Here is a 21,252-nt window from a genome sequence, read left to right as displayed (position 1 = left end):
GAAATAAAATGTACTCGCTGAAACATACATGTAGGTCATATGTTGTGATCTTTCATGAATATTCACACGTTTGTTTTATTCAAAGTGTTTACAATCTCTGTGAACTTCCACAAACAGGATTAAAGCAAAGTTTAAAGATTAAGATCACTTCATCACACACGTTACATCTACTTCAGTAAAACGTGACTCTCATCAGCTCAGGCACAAATGAACACACTTTGGCCTTGTGAACGTCGCTGTTGACAGATCATTTCTTCTGCCTCTAAGTTTTTTATACTTTTCAGATATGTGCCAACATCTGAAGAAGAGCTTTGAATGGCCTTCATGAATAATTGTAACTTGATTTATAGAGAACCCAGAGTTACAAAGTGCTTCATAGTTCAAATTAAAGCCTCACGTTGAAGATTAATGTGTTAAGAACATAGAGACACAGTCACATGATCAGTCACATGATCAGTCACCGACAGACACCATTAACCTATAAAAATGAGTTTTCAGCAGTGCTGTTAAACAAATCAGTGAAATGAGAGTGAGTGTGATGAAGAGCTGAAGAAGAAACAGACAGCAGACACAGTGATGACAAACTGTTAGAGATTTATTTGATTTCGTCATCATGTTCACCAAATACTGATGTAATTCAAGAACATAGAACAACAACAGTAAACAGTGGATCATTTTAATATCTATGAAACAAAACAGTCACGTTTTTAAACAGTTCATTTGGTTCAAATGTTTGAAAACATCATCAAATGCAAACAGGAAACGACACATGACAACAATAAATAAATAACTTATATAAAACAATTAAATTAATTAATGGGACGAGGTATTAGTCGTAAAAACAAGAAAACACAAATTGTAACAAAATGTCAAGAAGAGGCTTGAAAATCAAAGAATCCAAGAAACTCTTTCAGTTCAGTAGTTTAATGTTTTTATTCTCGTGATGAAGTTTAAGCTTGTTTTCATCACACACTCATCTGTCTGTGAGCTAAACACTGACTTTGACTTAAAGGCAGTGAAAGCAGCAATAAACACATTTGTGTTTAAACATTTCACACCTGTAAACTGAGGACGGTCACAAATCAGACTATAAGGTTACAGTCTGAACATCGAATCCCAACCAGCAGGAAGTTTCACAGTAAATGTAATAAATTAGTTACATTTAAAAATCTAGAGTATAAATCAGCTAGCCCTGCGACAAACTGGCGACCTATCCAGGGTGTACCCCTCTCGCCCTATGACAGCTGGGATAGGCTCCAGCATCCCCCGCAACCCTGAAAAGGATAACCGGAAGCGAATGGATGGATTATAAATCAGCTTCTTTTCTGTTTATAAAGTGCAGCAGTTACTTAAAGTGTTCAGCTTATAGTTCCGTTTCTCTGAGACATTAAAGTTAACAGACAACAAACAAACAAGGTTTGCATAAAACAAGAGTGCTTAATGTGAGCTCCATGAATCCTGTTCCTGGTACTTCAAAGTCTACTGGTGATTTTCCAACACAGTTTTAATTTTCATTTTAATTTGTCCATCAGAGACACTTTGAGGTCTCACTGAAAGATTTAAGTGCACCTTAACCAGTGAGGTAAAGACTGAAGACTTCTGTAAGAAATATTTCCTGTTTACATCCTCTGATCTTCCACTCTGGGTTTTCTTGTTCTACACTTTCTTTATGTGAAAAGGAGCTCGATAAATAAACCGGACGAGGCTCGAGTCTTCATCTGGGGTCAAAGTTCAAATCAGGCTCCCATCCTTTTGTAGGAGTGACCTTATGATGATCTCAGTGCTTCTGGGCCGAGGGTCACCCTGTGGATGCTGGTTTGAATCCCCAATCTGACTGAAGATCCAGCACAGATAAATCTCTGCTGCTCTCAGCTCCATTAACACCAACACTCCTTTGAGCAAGGCAGCTAGACTGGTAGTGGTTCTGTTTCTGTCTCATCATCCTCTGGATGCTTCTGTTGAAAGAAGGAGAATAATGAGTCAGTCTGACAGCACAAGAAGCAACAACATGTTTGTGTTTGTTTGTTTGTTTGTTTCTTACTTACAGTTCGATTCTGATGACGGCAGCAAAAATATATAGTAAGACCAGCAACAGCTACAGCCGATATAAAAGCAATGAGAAGAACCATAGCGACTCTGGATCGACCTGCTGAAGTAGAAAAGACAAGAAGTTCACCACAAATACACAAAACCCCAAAAAGGGATGATGCAGAGAAGAGTTGGACTGTTTTCTCACCATTTGTTGGAGTCGTGTCCTGAGGATCTGGAGTTTGCAGCGGCATCTCTGTCGTTGAGGTTTTAGCAAAGTTTGAATCTAAAAGACAAAACAGTCAAAATCTGTTGTTAAAATTAGGCTGAAAGTTTGTATTGGGGACAAAACAACTTTGAGTTTGGAACCACAAACATCAACAAAACAAATCTTCTCACCGACTACAAGTTCAACAACAGCAGCTTTCACTCTGCTCTGCAGCTTGGGGATGAAACATCTGTATCTGCCGTTGTCTTCCTCCGACACGTTCAGGATCTTCAGTGAAATGTTCCCGTGTTTCATGTCGTCCATGAACAGCTCCGTCCTCCTGAAGTACGAGGCCATCTTCATGTCGGGGACCTCCTTCCTGTCCCTGTACAGGTGAACGTACTCCACTCGGCTCAGTCGGTCCGACGGGTCGGGCTTCAGGTCGGGTTTGGACCACTCCACCGTCAGACCCTGGACATCGAACGAGGGCTCCAGGTGACACGGCAGGATGACATCATCACCCGGAGCAGCAATGATTGGAAGATTTGAACCAATCACCAGAACCTTACCTGGAAACAGACAAAAAATTAAACCTCCTGAACTCCCACAGACCCCTGTCGAGTTACACACCAAAGACCTGGAGATCATGAACAGCCCCACTGGCCTCTGTGCTGTTACGCAAGTCTTTTTTAATATACGCTACAAAATTTCAGACATGTGCTGTTTGTTGTTCTGTTACAGGCTAACTGACCCTTGTGTGTGCCGTCTGTGGTCCTGAATTTCTAACATTTTATTTCAAAAACAATATTACAAATGGGGATTAAGAATAACCCAATCATTTATCATACAATAAGGGTCTGGGGGGAAATGCGTAAAAGGTTGGGTAGAGAAGATTGCACTTCATTCTTGACTCCTTTACTGAGAAACAAAGATTTTGTTCCAGGAATGTCTCACAGTATGTTCGATAAGTGGCAGAAAAAGAGATTAAGGGTAATTGGCGATTTGTATCAAAACAACACACTGATGAACTTTGAGCAATTGCAGTCAAATTTTAACATTCCTAGAGACCAGTTTTTTGGCTTTCTCCAGGTTCGTAACTTTGTTCATTCAAAAATTCCACAGTCCTCAGAAATAGTTATATATGATGATATTGAGACATTTCTTATTAAGCGAAAAGACAGAACTCATTTTATCTCAGCCTTTTATTCTCTCCTATATACTCTCAGTAGCAACACATTAAGCGATATTCATAAATGGGAGAGAAATCTTAATAATCAATATTTTGAAGAGGAGTGGAAAGGAGCCATTAACATGGGTAGTTCCACTTTTACTTGCAACCGCTTGCGAGAAACCCAATACAAAATCATACATCGCCTTTACATAGCTCCTAATGTCTTGCATAAGATTGCACCTCATATTTCCCATTTTTGGAGTAAATGTCAAAAAGAAACTGACACTTTTTTTCATTACTTTTGGGAATGTAAATTAATCAAAAGATTTTGGAGCTTCATATCTCAAGAACTAAGTAATATTTTTAACAATCTGATTCAAAGGGACCCCGGGTATTTTCTTCTTGGCCTACCCTCAAAAGAAGTAACATTGAATCACTTGCAGCGCAAATTATGTGACAAACTATTGCTGGTAGCTAGGAAATGTATTCTCATTAATTGGGTTAAGGATAAACCTCCCTCTGTGATGTTGTGGTACAGAGAATTGTTTAAAGTTATTCCTCACGAAAGAACTGCTGCTATTTTAGGAGGAAATGAGGGTCTCTTTCTCAATGTTTGGTCCCCTTTGCTTTCTTATTTGCCAAATGATTTGTCCCAACTGTTGAGGGGGGGTGGTTGTGATTAAGATGTTCTCAGTTAAATAGGAAGTAAGCGTAAAGAACAAGATTCATTCTTGGAGTTTATCTTTTTCTCTTTCTAAATCTGTGGGTAATTGAGTGAAAATATGTTGTTTTTTTCTCTCTCCTCTTTACCCCATATGTGAATTTGTACAGGTATATAATGACTTTAATATATTCCCTTTGGGTTTTTTTTCTTTTCTTTCTTTTTTTCTTTTTTGTCTGCTTTGTTATGTTTTATGCTTTTCTTAATAATGAATAAAAACTGTTTAAAGTGAACATTTTATTTCACTATAATAAAACTTTAATAAACACGTTATTGCTTGATAAAGTTTAACAACACAAACTGATTGATCAGACTGATGCTCATCCAAGTTCTAAGAAACAACACAAGTATTTATTCATAATAATAGTTCATGTGACTCATCCTCAGTAAGTTTTACACTCAAAGTAAACAAGCTGATTTAAGTCAACCATCACAGTCTGCTGTGTTTTCACTGATTCATGTTGCCCTTCTAATTATTTACTTGTTAAGACTGACTGTTTAACCTCGCTGCGAGTTCAGATTTAATAACCAACTAATTTCATTTATTAAAAATTTTAAACTACAAATCCAGAGTAAACTACAAAACACGCACAGACACCTGATTGGACGAACGAGCCACGTGGGCAGTCAGACGTAATTCCTGATGGGGTGATGACGGCGGATTGTGGAAACACATGTATGGCAAGCCATTAGTGCCAAAATTCGCCACTTTCCTAACCCGTTTGGTTAAGAAATGGCGTAAAAAACGCCGTTTAATTATTCAAAACGCCGAAAAAAACGGCGTTCTGTTCCGACAAACGCCGCTTTTTCCGCCACTCGGATGGCGCCCTGAACGCACCATCCGAGTGACGTAAAAAGCGGCGTTCAAAGACAGACGGAAACGCCGTTTTTTACGCTACTCGGCACAGAACGCCGTTTTTATGCATCTTTGAACGGCGTTTTTTACGGCGTTCTCTGCCAGCTGTAACGGCGTTTAAAACGGCGTTTTATTGAAATTATGCAGGGCACTCCCCATGGTTCCCTCATCCAATTACTTTCAACTCATTTCACCCAATCAAAGAAGAGGAAGTGCAGACCACACTAATGCATCACCGATTCACCTTGCTGCTAAGTGATTGCCTATTCAGTACCAGTGCTTGTCACAGTATTCACTTGTATTATAATCCCACTATGCATTTTGATGTGTTTAAGGCATGATCGAGCAAACAAACGACAGAATACTTTGTCCAAACACGAGTGTCCAAACAAGAGTGTCCAAACACGGGTGAAAAAAGTGGAGCCAAAAGAAGAGAAAAGTCAACATAACTAGCACGAAGCGGTAATGCAAGATGGCAGGATCTGATTGCTAAGACATAAGTTAAAGGTTAAGAGAAGTAAAGAGGAAAATAAGAAAGAAGCTCAGAAATGAGCAGAGCTAGCTCTGCTCATTACCTGTTAGCTGCCATAACAGGTAACACAGTTAAGGTTTCAGAAAAAGTATTCTGTCGTTTGTTTACTCGATCATGCCTTAAACACATCAAAATGCATAGTGGGATTATAATACAAGTGAATACTGTGACAAGCACTGGTACTGAATAGGCAATCACTTAGCAGCAAGGTGAATCGGTGATGCATTAGTGTGGTCTGCACTTCCTCTTCTTTGATTGGGTGAAATGAGTTGAAAGTAATTGGATGAGGGAACCATGGGGAGTGCCCTGCATAATTTCAATAAAACGCCGTTTTAAACGCCGTTACAGCTGGCAGAGAACGCCGTAAAAAACGCCGTTCAAAGATGCATAAAAACGGCGTTCTGTGCCGAGTAGCGTAAAAAACGGCGTTTCCGTCTGTCTTTGAACGCCGCTTTTTACGTCACTCGGATGGTGTGTTCAGGGCGCCATCCGAGTGGCGGAAAAAGCGGCGTTTGTCGGAACAGAACGCCGGTTTTTTCGGCGTTTTGAATAATTAAACGGCGTTTTTTACGCCATTTCTTAACCAAACGGGTTAGGAAAGTGGCGAATTTTGGCACTAATGGCTTGCCATACACATGTAGTCAGCAGCGTGTGTGCGGACTGAATCTGCATCATTCCGGATCAATAAACAGGGTTTTAGTTTCCGCTCACCGGACGTTGTGTTTTGTAACTCTGCTCTTTCTCTCCTCTGACAAACACACGGCTCTCATAAACGCCTTACATGCTCACAGACTGCTCGGTGAATCACCGCCATCGTGTCCGTTAAAAACAAACCTCACACAGTCAGAACCTGTCTGACAATCTTCTCGTTTTAAGCTTCTTCCGGTTTTAAAGTAACTCACTGACAGCTGTCACACTGTTAGTGACGGACAACACAGCACAGCTGATAACAGTCATTTCAGCTTATTCACATCCGCCAGTTTTTCATTAAAATTCACTGTAATCTGCACTAACACGCAGCTGGAAACATCCGTTTACCTTGTACAGGAGTCCAGACGGACAAAGCCGAGCACAGGAGAAAAGTCCAGAGTGAGAAAAAGGAAGAGTCTTTAAAGTAGAAGTTGTTCAGAGACATGATCGATGATTCAAAGTTCCGTTTTCTGACTGAAGCGATTTTTTTTTTTTTGGAAATCTGTAGTCTGATCAGTCCCTGCCTGCTTCGCTCTGAATGAATGAATGAGCCGTGAGGATCACCCTCTTTATATAACAGTCTCCGCCTACTGCAATCTGGGTTAACTGAGCCCTAGAGTGTTATGAAGTTCCATGACGTGATGACGTTAACGGAAATCTCAATGTGACGTTTGCGTGCCGGTCGCGCTTTAACGCATCACAAAAATTACTGTATTTGGATCATTTCTATAGAAACTCCGAGTCTCAGTTTGTAACTAATCTGCTCGGTCTCACTTTCTGTTCAGTTTGAAGACTCAGACATTATAATGTGTCTCACTGATAACAAATAAAAACAAGCTAAGCTGTCAGGTGAAGTAAGCGACTCTGAACTTTCATAATAGAGAAACATGAAAGTCACGTTGACACAACAAAAACGTGCTGTGTCATTAATGACTCAGCAGTATGTAGCACAGCATCCAGAGACTAACTTGGAAATATGACAGATACAGAAGGTGACTTTGATCATTTATCTGTGAGATCAAACCTGCAGCAAAGATTCAACACTGTTTAAAATGTTGTGATGATGTAACATCCTCCACCTGCCAGTATAAATGCTCAGACATGTCAGTACAGAGAACAATGGAAGCTCTGCTGGTTAAACTGATGCTGGGAGCACTGCACTCCTCCTTATATGCTATTAGTCAATACAGATATTGTACAGCTTTCACATTACTGCTAATAATAACCATAATTATAGTTATAATAATATATCTGTATTTATAAATGACAGACTAAAGAGGAGTAATGATATATAAATGATGAATTAATGAATTAAGCACATTTTAATTTATGCTTAATAGTGTGGCATTAATATATAAAGTGCTACCATTATTTTTAATATATCTAAAATAAAACCAGGACTCGTACCTCTGAGTTTCTCTGACATTAATTAAATGGATGAATTCTCAATAACAACATTGATTAGCTCCACAGAAGCTCCAACAACATGAACTTCCTGTTTCTGCAGCTGTTTGTGCTTCACTGGAAGCAGATGATGTATTAATGACAGAAAATTTGACGGGAATAAACTCTCACTCTCACTTCTTCTTACAGCACACGTGTTTCCCACAGACTGCATGTAGCAACCACTACTTTTGGCCACTGCCTCTACTGAGAACTAATCTCACCGCAGTCAGCCTGGACAATCCAAGATTATTAGAGTGAAATAAACTTCAGTGGGTTTTTACTGTAACACATGCACTGGTTTACCTAAATCTTGTCTGTGACATTTGCGCTCTATGCAACACTAAATGATAACAATTAAAAGAAATACAACTAGACTGAAACCAAGAAAAATGAAACATTTTTAAGCAATAAAACCTAAGTTGAAATAAGAAAATTTGCTCTGGAAATAAAAAACTTATTCAGAGAAAACTTTGTTTTATTATAACTTTTCCCTGGAGGAGAGCTGACAGTGCTGCGTCAGCTGGACTGTAAATCCCGCTTAAGACAACACGTGACATCAGTTTGTATAAAATAGGTAAACGTGCTTCATCTCTCATCAGTTCAGCAGCTTTTTCTAACAGGAACTTCTCTGATTTAAAACCAACAGACGTGATTTACAGGAGGAAGCGGTGGATGTTGTTGGTTTATTGGTGGAAGTTTGACAAAAAGCCTCATAACTTCTGATGAAACTGTGACTCTTACAAGTGTGACATGTATTATCATCATACAGAACGCTCTGTAAAATGATTCAAAATATTATGTCTCATTTGACCTCTGACCTCTTCTTCAAGGTCAGACTGATCTGAAGGTCCCTTCAGTATTTAATGTTGAATAATGTTACATTTTTAGATCACTTTAAGAAATTCTGTCATTAAAAAAGTGCAGTTTTGGCTCCTCTTTAATCACATGTGACAATCTGAGCTCAGGCAAACTGCTCACTTACTGAGATCAGCAGTCAGATTATGAAGTATGAATATTTATGGATGTTATGTTTTTATGAATCTCCTGATACTCTGGTTCATGTTTTAAAGAAAAAAAGAAAAGAAAAAAAAGAACACAAAACAAAAATGGCTGCTCAGGTGGATCACATGAGCTCTGCTCTGATTTCAGTCTTACTGCCCACTCAAAGTGTTTCTAACCACAAGTCAGATTTTTATCTCCATGCTGCACTTTAATCTGAGCACTTCAAGCACTTTAGTTTCCTCACATCCAGTTTAGAATAACTGATTAACCTAATAAGGACGTCTTCAAAGAGGAAGCTGGAGAACACAAACTCCACACAGAAAGAGCCCAGCTGGGATTTTAACCAGCAACCTTTTTACTGTGACTGTACAGTAAAGAACATTTTGGGTAAAAGAAACAACGATAAAATCAGCTGTGTTGTATCTTTTTTTAAATTCTAATTAATAATACATAAGATTTGATTTTCATTTGATGTTTTCACTGAGCTGAATACGCCTGTAGTGCATTTAAATATCCCTGAAACACAACAGAAGTGCAAAAACTACAGACACAGAACTTTCATTCAGTGAAACAACAAACAGGCTTTAACTAATAAACAACATACAACAATGACAATGAAACACAAGTGATGTAATGAATCACTGACGGCACAACCAAGTTTATACAGACGAGCAAAAGAAAGTGAACGATGAGTCAGTCTGATTGCACAAGCAGCAACAACATACTTACTCTTACTTTTAGAGTGAAAGAAATGTGCAGAAAACCAGCGACAGACGAAACAGATGATAAGATAACGACGACCACAGAGACCCTGCATCGATCTGCTGATGTAGGAAAGACAAGAAGTTCACCACAAACACACAAAAAGAAATGATGCAGAGAAAAGTTGGACTGTTTTCTCAACTTAATGTCTTCTTTACAAAAAGGTAACATTTGACCTATTTTCATTGGCTAATTCTGACCAATCACACAGGTGGACCAAAAATGTTTTAAATCATCTTCTGCTGAGCGACCTCTGAACCAAGAAGAACCTTAACTGTGCACTGCTGTGGATGCTGTTTGCTGTAACACTGACACGTGAGTCTGTAGTTTTGGTTATAGTGAACCTGCCTCCTGTTTATGAGATATTTGTAGCAGAAGTCAGAGGGAATAAAAAAGGAAAGAGAAAAAACAAAGCGTATTTGCCATGAAATTTGAGTGTTTAGCAGTATAAATATAATCTTTATGCCGGATCAGTGTGTGAGTACTGGGCTAAAGTGAGGATGACGTCACTTCTTGCAAAACGTCTGTTTTGAGCTTTCTATCCCTGATATTCTAGCTTCACCTGATTTGAACCAAAAATTTTACATTTAGATTCATGGTTAAAAAATGGTCACGAAAAGCGTTTCAACATCTGATCAGTTTGAGAAGAATCGGCCTTAATGTTCAGCATGTTTCCAGCAATGGATCTGTTTCATCAGTGGACTGATTCTTATTTAACAGAGACTCCTGGAGACTCAGAGCACTTTATACAACATTCATCCAGTCACACATAAACTTCTTCTATACTCGAGTGATTTTATCTTTCTAACATTCTCACTCTGATGGATGCATCAGGGTTAGTGTCTTGCAGGATGGCATGCAGATTTGAGGAGCCAAGGATCAAACCACCAACCGTGTGTGTGTGTGTGTGTGTGTGTGTGTGTGTGTGTGTGTGTGTGTGTGTGTATATATATATTTTACAACAACAGTTGTCAGGCACTTTATTGTAAAGCAACGACCCAGAAAAACAGTTCAGTCTGAAACTGGTCATGAACTCATGATCTCAGGTCAGGCGATAACTCTCAGTGGATCTGTCACTGGGAGTGTCAGTCATTCCACACGACACTCTCACACGCTTTTATAAACATCTTTTACATAACATCTGATGTCATCAGAGGGATTCCCTCCTACTTCACTACGCAGGGAGAACCATGTAAACAAACACAGGAAACACTTTTATGATGGGTGTTGGTTGGTGCATGTTGCACCCAACAACCAACACCTGATCGAGATCTGTGACCCAGATTCATTATTTGCTTTGTTTCCAGCAGCAGTTTTATGATTCCTTATGACTTTTTACTGAAACACACTTATGTGGATTTACACAGATGAGAACATTAAGAAGATAAAAACTCACTCAGATACTCACAGTTTGTCTTTTAAAGCTCAGCAGACAAGATTCAGATTCACACTTTAACACATTTTGTGCCATTTAAGCAGCGCCTTTAAATATTGTTTGAGTCTAAATATAACACAGCAGGTTTATTACTGGAAAGTTGAGTTCAGGAGTCATGAAAAACTGTGTTGCGCTGGGAGACACTCCATTGTGACGTAGTTTCTTAAACATTATGAGCTATTTATAACTCTGTTATTTGTGGTTCATTCCTTTTCGTCACCAAAAGGAATGAACTAGGAATGAAGAGGGAACTCCTTCCTTGTTTACCAAACAAAGTAAACGCTGAATGAACAACGACAGAGTTCACTCCTCTGGTCTTAGATCTATGGAAGCCCGTTTCCGTCACTAAAAAAAAAAAAAAAAAAAAAAAAAAAAAAAAAAAAAAGAGGATCCATAACTCAAAATTTTGAGTTATTTTCTCGAAATTTCGATTTATTAACTCAAAATTTTGAGAAAAGGAACTCGAAATTTCGAGTTAGCGCTGCCAATCAGTAATCTACGTGAATGACGTCATTTCCTTGTTACCCGGAAGCTGAAGCCCTCAGCTACAAATGCTACAGCTAAGCTACCGGTATTACATCCAGTCGTGAATGCACAGATTGCTGAGTGTTTTCAGCCTGGCTTCACAAATGATGAAATCCCTGTGTTATTAGCTGAATCACATGGTGTTACTATCAGCAAACGTACTCGCGAAAGCGCCAATTTGTTGGGATCCGTTTTTGAGTGCGCGTTCCTCTGCACCATATGCTTCCGGGTAACAAGAAAGCGACCTCATTCACGTATATTTTTGATTGGCAGAGCTAACTCGAAATTTCGAGAAAATAACTCGAAATTTCGAGAAAATAACTCGAAATTTCGAGTTATGGATACTAGCTTTTTTTTTTTTTTAATTTAGTGGCGGAAACGGGCTTCCATATAGATCTGTGCTCTCTTCCAGTCGATTTTTTCCTCGCTACCTTCATATATATATATATTTTTAAACCTTAAGTGTCAAAAGAATCCTGTTCAATTTATTTTCAGCAGCAGTTCTGTGTGTTTACTTTATTACTGGAACAGTTTTCTGGATTTACATGTTTGAATCCAGCTGTTGTGTGAACACATGAAATGTTTGCAGATAAAGTGAACACAGCTGGAAACTGTGAGGAAACAGAACACTACTAACTATAACTATACTGTAACATCACATAGTTTAATCATGAATGGCTTCTAAACATGTTAGCAATAAATAAGTTGATCATAAAATCATTTAGGTCAGGTGATAACTGTGAAATTGTCATGGGAGTGGGACTGATACAGCCTCAGTGTGTTAATGATAAAGGTGAGAGGTCATCTTGTTTCGTCAGGTTGAAGGACGCCTCTCCTGCTGCAGCCAAGCAGTGAGAGGTTTACGGTGCAAACACAGGATACACAGATGGATTAGTTATTACTGACCCACAGTTGACTGTTTAGATTTAGCAGCTTAAATCAAGCTGATGTTGAACAAATGAAATGTTCCAAGCTGAAGTGAAAGTATTAGAAAATACTACAGAAAAATAAAAACGAGAGAGAGAGAGAGAGAGAGAGAGAGAGAGAGAGAGAGAGAGAGAGAGAGAGAGAGAGAGAGAGAGAGAGAGCGCGCGCGTCAGTGACCCAGAAAAGCAGTTCAGTCTGAAACTGGTCATACACTCATGACCTATCGCCTGACCTGTCCCTGGCTGTGTCATTTATTCCACATGACCTCTCACACCTTTCATAAACATCTTTTACATGTCTGATGTCATCACAGGGATTCCCTCCTGCTTCGCTATGCAGGGAGAACCATGTAACACTGGTAACACTGGTAACACTTTTATGATGGGAGTTGCTGGTCGACACACACACACACAAACACGAGCTTAAAGTCAAACACCACTCGTGTGAAGAGTGATCTATACTGGTTACAGTGGTTAAAATACAGCTCCCGGAGCAAATCAGCTGGGTCGGTACAGAGGTAACAAAGAACCAGCACGACACACGGGCAGGGGATCACTCTGGCCCGGCCGCGTGGGCACAAATATAAACAACAGTCCACAAATAAACTAAATAAAACAAGGCAAAGTGAAAGAAAATGAAACCAATAAAAATAAAACCAACTGGGACAAGACAGCAGGGTCCAAAAACAGCGGCTGCTACAGGAGTTTCTATAGTTCAATTAGGCTGGAACACAAACCGCTGAGAAGGTTTAGAGCAGCAGACAGAGCCTGAAAAATGCATTTAGCTCTTAACCTTCTCTAGTCAGGCTGTTTACCTCAGGACTGAAGTCGCTATACTGAATCTGCTTAAATACAGCAACTACCTCTCTCCACGACAGCTGGAGTCAAAAAGGAATAAGGCGGCCACGCTGGGACCACAAATGTGTCACTATACAAATGTCCCAAAAAAGAAAGAATCGCAGGACAAACGTGCAGCCTACCTGTGGCTGTGGCGTAGCCCGACTAAGACCACCCGGTTTATCCTGATGATATATCCGCTCGCAATGCTGCTTGCAGGAGGCAAGGGAGGAATGAACGGGAGGAAACCTGCGTGGCAGTGCAGGCGCCACGCTGCAATTAGTGTACAGGTGCGTACCTAGTCAACCTCACTTAACTAGTCACGTGACAAACAGAGAGCGAGAGCAATAGGGCGAGTGAGTAGCCCATCTAGTCACATTGAGCTCTCACAGCATAAACACTGTAAACTCACTCAGTCATTTCCTTGATGACATTATCATTGTTTATAAATAGGAGTGACCTGGTGATGTAACGGGAGTTTCAGGGCGGCGTTTGCATGCTTTCATACTTTCACTCTCACTATCACAGGAAGCCAGTCTCAGTCTCATCAATGACTTTATTGTGTGGATGCTTTAAGGCATCCACACTATTGTTTTCCTGTTTCTCTTTATTCTTTATTATTATTCTTCAAGTTGCTCCGTTTTTCGTCCGTTAACTACTTCCACAATTTTTGTGCTATTTTCACCATTCAAATTTTAAACTATTCTGCTATTTCTGCTAATTCCTGCTATGACTTTTGGTATTTTCTGCTATTATACTTTTTAAAATATTAAGCTTTTTTCCTTTAATTTGTCCCATTGAAATGAATGGGAAACTTCCGCAATTCTGCTAAAACTTGCTCATTTTTGAAACTTAACTACTTCCTCATACTTTCACCTAGAAACTCCATTTAAACTTTAAAATGTTCACAAATTATTGGGCTATTCATATATGATTCAGCTTTTTCATATCTGTTACCGTTTTCATCTTATCCCTCTTTAAGTTTTGAGTTTCATCTTTGTGATTTTTCACAAAATACATGCGTTGTTATGGTTGCTATGCACTTGGCTTCCAGTGTGCCACTCTAGGTTTCGCAGTCTTCTCTTCATGTCCGAACAACTGTTTGCTACTTGCTCAATTTTCACTCAACTTCCACAAATTATACATCAAAACGTAGGTATTTTTGCTGGCTTTCAGAAAATGTCACCATCATTGTTGTGAGATTTATAGAATTTTGGCAAATCTCCTCAGACCAACACAAAGTCTCAAAACTCTCCATAGAAAGTCAATGGAGAGCTTGTTCAAAATCACCGCTTGATTTCTGTAATGAGAGGCATATTCGAATCGTCATATCTCCTTAACGAAGCGAAGTAAAAACATGAGGCTTGTCCCCGTATATCTTCAGACACTCCTGACGCTCACAATTCAAGAATTTCTTTCTCACCTATTACCATTCTGAAATGAGTTGGACTTGTTTGAGGGTAGGAAATTCGTCCTTCGCTCAGATTTCTTCAGATTTCAAACTCTGGAAATGAACCACTTTTTTCTCTCGTCATATCTTTTTGATGGTTTTCCACAGAGACCTGAAAATTTCCATGACTGTTCACCAAAGCCTGCTGTCTCTTACGGTGAAAGAATGATATCGATACTTCAAATAGATTTAGAGTTACAAAGCGTTGTTTGAGGGCAGGTCAAGGCAGTTTTTGCTTTCCTCTACTCAGTTATGGTGCATTAGAAGTCAAATATCTTTAATAATTCATATTTTAATGATAAATTGTCAACACTGGAAGATTCCCCCATCTCTTCTGAACAAAACGGTGGAAGAATGACCGTTCTAGCCCCTACAGTTAGGAAATTATGGTCATTTGTTTGAGGGGAGTCATCATTATGAGAAATAGACTGCAAAAATCCTGTGTCTCTCTGTGCTGCGTGCACCTGTTTTGGCGGGAAAAAGTGCACAGGCTCTCTGATTGGTGGATTCAAATTCAGCAGCTCCCAGCCTGCTTGACTGAACTACAAACTTACTTCTCTCACCCTCTGTGTGTGAGTGAGTGAGTGAGTGAGTGTGTGTGTGTGTGTGTGTGTGTGACAGAGAGAGAGAGAGAGAGACTTTTTATGGGTTGATCTCATTGTAACATTCAAATTCAATATATTTAGACTGGTTGACTCAATTGGATCTTGTGTGTGTGTGTGTGTGTGTGTGTGTGTGTGTGTGTGTGACAGAGAGAGAGAGAGAGAGAGAGAGAGAGAGCCTTTTTATGGGATGATGTCATTGTAAGATTCAAATTCAATATATTTAGACTGGTTGACTCAATTGGATCTTGTGTGTGTGTGTGTGTGTGTGTGTGTGTGTGTTTGTGTGTGTGTTTAGTGGGAGAGAGAGAACCCTACCCTTATTTGGCAGCATGTCATTGTAGGATTTAAATTGAATATAGTTAGACTGCTTGACTGGATTAGAGCCTGTGTTTGTGTGTCCCTCTGTGCATTTGCATTTCAATATGCGTCCATATTTGTAATTTTGTAAGTTATTACTATTCTGCTAAATCATAGTATTTCTGCTACTTTTCGGTACTTGTGCTAAATACAGTATTTCTGCTAAATCATACTATTTCTGCTTTTCATAGGATTTGTGCCTAATATAGTATTTCTGCTCAATTATAGTATTTCTGCTTTTTATACTATTTGTGCTAAAACATAGTATTTTTACTAAATGTAGTATTTATGCTTAATCATACTATTTCTGCTTTTTATAGGATTTGTGCCTAATATAGTATTTCTGCTTTTTATAGGATTTGTGCCAAATATAGTATTTCTGATTAATTATAATTTTTCTACCAAATCATAGTACAGTATTTCTGCTTTTTATAGGATTTGTGCTTAATATAGTATTTCTGCTAAATTATAGTATTTCTGCTTTTTATAGTATTTGTGCTAAAACATAGTATTTCTACTAAATGTAGCATTTATGCTTAATCATACTATTTCTATATATTTCTGCCAGGTCCCCAGGCAGCCAATCCTCTGTGAAGACTGAGACATTCAAATTTTCAAATCAGGGCCTGCCAATCATATATGTGGGCTGAGGCATTCAAATTTGCATATTGGGGCCTTCATGGCTTCTAAGCCAGCCAATCATATCTGAGGGCTGAGGAATTCAAATCCACAAATCAGGGCCTGCACGGCTTCCCAGCCAGCCAATCATATATGTGGGCTGAGGCATTCAAATTTGCATATTGGGGAATTCGTGGCTTCTAAGTCAACAAGTCATCCATGTCATATATCTCTAAAAATTCATATTTTAATGATAAATTGTCAACACTTGAAGATTCCCCAATCTCTTCTGAACAAAACGGTGTAAGAATGACCGTTCTAGCCCCTACGGTTAGGAAATTATGGTCATTTGTTTGAGGGGAGTCGTCACTATGAGAAATAGACTGCAAAAATCCTGCACGGCTTCCCAGCCAGCCAATCATATCTGAGGTCTGCCGTTTTTTCTCTCGTCATATCTCAGCGACAGATGTACAGAGAGCAATAAAAATCGCGGTCAAAGTACACCAAAGTCCGCTGATTCAGCCAGTACAAGAATTAAGCTTCTAGTCCACCTAGTTTTTGAGTTACACAACGTTTTGTAACTCCAGAAAACGGCGCTTTTTGCCTCTCACCGCGATCTAATTCTGACTGCTCATCACCCTGTTTTTCAAGGCGCCCGCTCTCTTTCCCAGTGGCGCAGTTGGTAATGACACGGGTCTGCAATCCAAACGTCGTGGGTTCGATTCCACCTAAGTCAACATGTTTTTTTCCCTACAAATTAATACACTATCACAGACCAGTAATTCATATTCATCATTTATTACAATTCTGCAAACTTTTAGCATTTTACCAGCTTTTCTAATATGGACCTCACATTCTTGTTAACACTCCATGGCACAAATACTCTTCCCTTTAGGCTCTGTGTATGTGTGTGTGTATCAATATTTCTCCCATTTTAAAGTATTACTCCTCCATAATTGTATTTCTGTTAAATCAAAGTACTTTTACTACATCTTGGTACTTCTGCTCAATCATAGTATTTCTGCTAAATCATAGTATTTCTGCTACTTTTTGGTACTTGTGCTAAATACAGTATTTCTGCTAAATCATACTATTTCTGCTATTTTATAGGATTTGAGGTAAATATAGTATTTCTGCCAAAACATAGTATTTCTACCAAATATAGTATTTCTAATAATTATAGTTTTTCTCCCAAATCATAGTACAGTATTTCTGCTTTTTATAGTATTTGTGCTTAATATAGTATTTCTGCTTTTTATAGGATTTGTGCTTAATATAGTATTTCTCCTTTTTATAGTATTTGTGCTTAATATAGTATTTCTGCTTTTTATAGGATTTGTGCTTAATATAGTATTTCTGCTAAATGTAGTATTTATGCTTAATCATACTATTTCTATATATTTCTGCCAGGCAGCCAATCCTCTGTGAGGACTGAGACATTCAAATGCACATATCAGGGCCTTCAGGGCTTCCCAGCCAGCCAATCATATCTGAGGTCTGCCGTTTCTTCTCTCGTCATATCTCAGCGACGGATGTACAGAGAGCAATGAAAATCGCGGTCAAAGTACACCAAAGTCCGCTGATTCAGCCAGTACAAGAATTAAGCTTCTAGTCCACCTAGTTTTTGAGTTACACAACGCTTTGTAACTCCAAAAAACGGCGCTTTTTGCCTCTCACCGCGATCTAATTCTGACTGCTCATCACCCTGTTTTTCAAGGCGCCCGCTCTCTTTCCCAGTGGCGCAGTTGGTAATGACACGGGTCTGCAACCCAAACGTCGTGGGTTCGATTCCACCTTAGGCAACATGTTTTTTTCCCTACAAATTAATACACTATCACAGACCAGTAATTCATATTCATCATTTATTACAATTCTGCAAACTTTTAGCATTTTACCAGCTTTTCTAATATGGACCTCACATTCTTGTTAACACTCCATGGCACAAATACTCTTCCCTTTAGGCTCTGTGTATGTGTGTGTGTATCAATATTTCTCCCATTTTAAAGTATTACTCCTCCATAATTGTATTTCTGTTAAATCAAAGTACTTTTACTACATCTTGGTACTTCTGCTCAATCATAGTATTTCTGCTAAATCATAGTATTTCTGCTACTTTTTGGTACTTGTGCTAAATACAGTATTTCTGCTAAATCATACTATTTCTGCTATTTTATAGGATTTGAGGTAAATATAGTATTTCTGCCAAAACATAGTATTTCTACCAAATATAGTATTTCTAATAATTATAGTTTTTCTCCCAAATCATAGTACAGTATTTCTGCTTTTTATAGTATTTGTGCTTAATATAGTATTTCTGCTTTTTATAGGATTTGTGCTTAATATAGTATTTCTGCTTTTTATAGTATTTGTGCTTAATATAGTATTTCTGCTTTTTATAGGATTTGTGCTTAATATAGTATTTCTGCTAAATGTAGTATTTATGCTTAATCATACTATTTCTATATATTTCTGCCAGGCAGCCAATCCTCTGTGAGGACTCAGACATTCAAATGCACATATCAGGGACTGCACGGCTTCTCAGCCAGCCAATCATATCTGAGGTCTGCCGTTTCTTCTTTCGTCATATCTCAGCGACGGATGTACAGAGAGCAATGAAAATCGCGGTCAAAGTACACCAAAGTCCGCTGATTCACCCAGTACAAGAATCATGCTTCTAGTCCACCTAGTTTTTGAGTTACACAACGTGTTGTAACTCCAAAAAACGGCGCTTTTTGCCTCTCACCGCGATCTAATTCTGACTGCTCATCACCCTGTTTTTCAAGGCGCCCGCTCTCTTTCCCAGTGGCGCAGTTGGTAATGACACGGGTCTGCAACCCAGACGTCGTGGGTTCGATTCCACCTTAGTCAACAGGTTTTTTTCCCTACAAATTAATACACTATCACAGACCAGTAATTCATATTCATCATTTATTACAATTCTGCAAACTTTTAGCATTTTACCAGCTTTTCTAATATGGACCTCACATTCTTGTTAACACTCCATGGCACAAATACTCTTCCCTTTAGGCTCTGTATGTGTGTGTGTGTGTGTATCAATATTTCTCCCATTTTAAAGTATTACTCCTCCATAATTGTATTTCTGTTAAATCAAAGTACTTTTACTACATCTTGGTACTTCTGCTCAATCATAGTATTTCTGCTAAATCATAGTAGTTTTGCCAAATCATAGTTTTTGTGCCAAATCATAACATTTGTGTTATGTTATAGTATTACTACTAAGTGGAGGAATTTCTGTCATGTTACAGTATATGTGCTGATTACAGTATTTCTGCTAAATCATAGTATTTCTACTATATTATATTTTTCTCTCTAAATATAGCATTTCTGCTATATAATTATATTTCTGCTATGTTATAATATTTGTGCTCAACCAGAGTATTTGTGCTGATACATAGTATTTCTGCCAAATGATAGTATTTCTGTCAAATTATAGTATTTGTGCTAAAACATAGTATTAATTTAAAATTACAATATTCATAGTTCATCACAGTGTCTCTGGTAAATCACAGTATTTCTGCTCTGTTGTACTATTTTTCTAAATCATAGTGTTTCTGTAATGCTTAAGTATTTTTGGCTAAATATATTCTTTCTGTTATCTTATACTATTTCTCCTAAATTCTTGTATTTTTGAGAAGTTATCAAGTTTCTGGTAAGTTACAATATTTCTGCAAAGTTCTGCTATGCTATTGTATTTCTGCCAAGTATTATGTTTCCTCTAAGATATTGCAGTTCTGCTAAGTTATTCCATTTTCGCAAAGTTCCTTTGCTTCTGCAAAGTTTTTACAATTTCTGCAACTTTTCAGCTTTTTCAGCTAGTTTTTGCATACAGCTTCAGCTTTAAAGCATCCACACTGCATTTTCGCAGGAAATGCAAATTTTTCTAGTTTGGATTGTTATTGGCACAGACACTGACTCTCTAACCCTGCTGTTATCTCAGAGGGCTGTGCTACCCTGGATCACCACCAAGTCATTGGTTCAGGTATGTGGGCGACACCTGGGTAACAATCAAATCTCAGGACGTACCACAATTCATGGATCACATTAACTCGGTGGACCAACACGTCAAATTCACCAGGAAGGATATGAAAGTGGCAGGTTAGCCTTCTTAGACTGTGAGATTTCCACCAGTAATGGGGGATATTTAAAACCATCATCCTCTGGAGCATAAACTGGGTGTCTTGAGGACGCTACAACACAGAGCAAACACCATCCCCACGGATAAGGTGCCCTCAACCTTATAAGGTGTTTATAAGAAACCTGCAGTCAGCTGAGACTGAAGAAGTCACGTGGATCAGTGACGAAACGTTTCTCCCACTGAAAACATTCAGATGAACAAAATCAACTTTTAGGGATCGTCTCACTTTTCTATTCAACGTTCGAGACTCAAACAAACATGTTGTTGTAATTTTTCGCACCGATAACAAAAGAGACAGAAAGTTTCATCACATCCTGATTCTGCTTCAGGTGAAACGAGGCTGAGCTGCTCGCTCCGATCAGAGCTGTGTTTCAGGAACAGCAGCTGATCAACATCACGATGTTTTCCGTCTTTAAAATAGAAAAACACGTCTGAAGGATTTTAGCGTCTCTGACTAAAATCTGCAGGGTCATGGTTCCACCCACTCACCTCCTCCACCCGCAGCGTGTCACATGTCAGTATCGTGTGCAGAGAGCAAAGGAAGCTCTGCTCAATAAAATAATTTAAATACGTTAAAAATAAATATCAGGGCTGGCTCCTCTGTGTTTCTGTGCCGTGACTCAAACACACGATGTCCCCACTACAACAATACAGAGAAACGAACGAGCTACTGTGGCCGTTAACACTAAACTCTGCTGCAAACACAACTTCGAGTAATCACAGGTGAGTATAACATCACTGCAGACACCATAAAAATCACGTGTAACAAAAATATTTCCCCTCCGTGTATTTTAACGTCCTTTACTGACCTTTTCTTTGGGAGCTTCGTGGTGGACATCCACTTTCTCGAAGACCAGGAAGTAAACAGCTCTGGTCATGTGACAATACTCCAAGCACGTGCCACTGCACACACTTATTTCTCCACAT

General features: G+C 38.8%; 1 protein-coding gene across 3 annotated transcripts; it reads right to left on the bottom strand.

Moving 5' to 3' along the window:
* Nucleotides 1–574: 574 nt before the first annotated feature.
* On the bottom strand, nt 575–21,252 carry LOC146390208 (myelin-oligodendrocyte glycoprotein-like). 3 transcript variants are annotated; one of them, XM_084923251.1, is made up of 5 exons: nt 21,135–21,252; nt 2,428–2,805; nt 2,237–2,314; nt 2,046–2,149; nt 575–1,955 (listed from the first exon to the last, which is right to left on the bottom strand). In XM_084923251.1, the coding sequence occupies exons 1-5, from the start codon at nt 21,250–21,252 to the stop codon at nt 1,908–1,910; spliced, it is 726 nt and encodes a 241-aa protein (XP_084779377.1). In that variant the 3' UTR covers nt 575–1,907. The 3 variants fall into 3 exon arrangements, with proteins under 3 accessions (XP_084779377.1, XP_084779379.1, XP_084779378.1); XM_084923253.1 differs by lacking the exon at nt 21,135–21,252 and adding an exon at nt 6,555–11,122 and having other exon boundaries at nt 2,046–2,146; XM_084923252.1 differs by lacking the exon at nt 21,135–21,252 and adding an exon at nt 6,555–8,070.

This window comes from Perissodus microlepis, chromosome 3 (assembly GCF_051167445.1).
Source record: "Perissodus microlepis isolate ML-2025 ecotype Zambia chromosome 3, ASM5116744v1, whole genome shotgun sequence".
Taxonomy (NCBI): domain Eukaryota; kingdom Metazoa; phylum Chordata; class Actinopteri; order Cichliformes; family Cichlidae; genus Perissodus; species Perissodus microlepis.
This window is presented reverse-complemented; position numbering and strand designations above follow the sequence as displayed.

Excerpts from the sequence above, each read along its gene's own strand:
- LOC146390208 (XM_084923251.1), bottom strand. The coding sequence starts at position 21,252 with ATGTGGAGAAATAAGTGTGTGCAGTGGCACGTGCTTGGAGTATTGTCA. Across the intron at positions 2,806-21,134 it reads ACGAAGCTCCCAAAGAAAAG|GTAAGGTTCTGGTGATTGGT; the intron begins GTCAGTAAAGGA and ends GTCTGTTTCCAG. Across the intron at positions 2,150-2,236 it reads GGACACGACTCCAACAAATG|CAGGTCGATCCAGAGTCGCT; the intron begins GTGAGAAAACAG and ends TTTCTACTTCAG.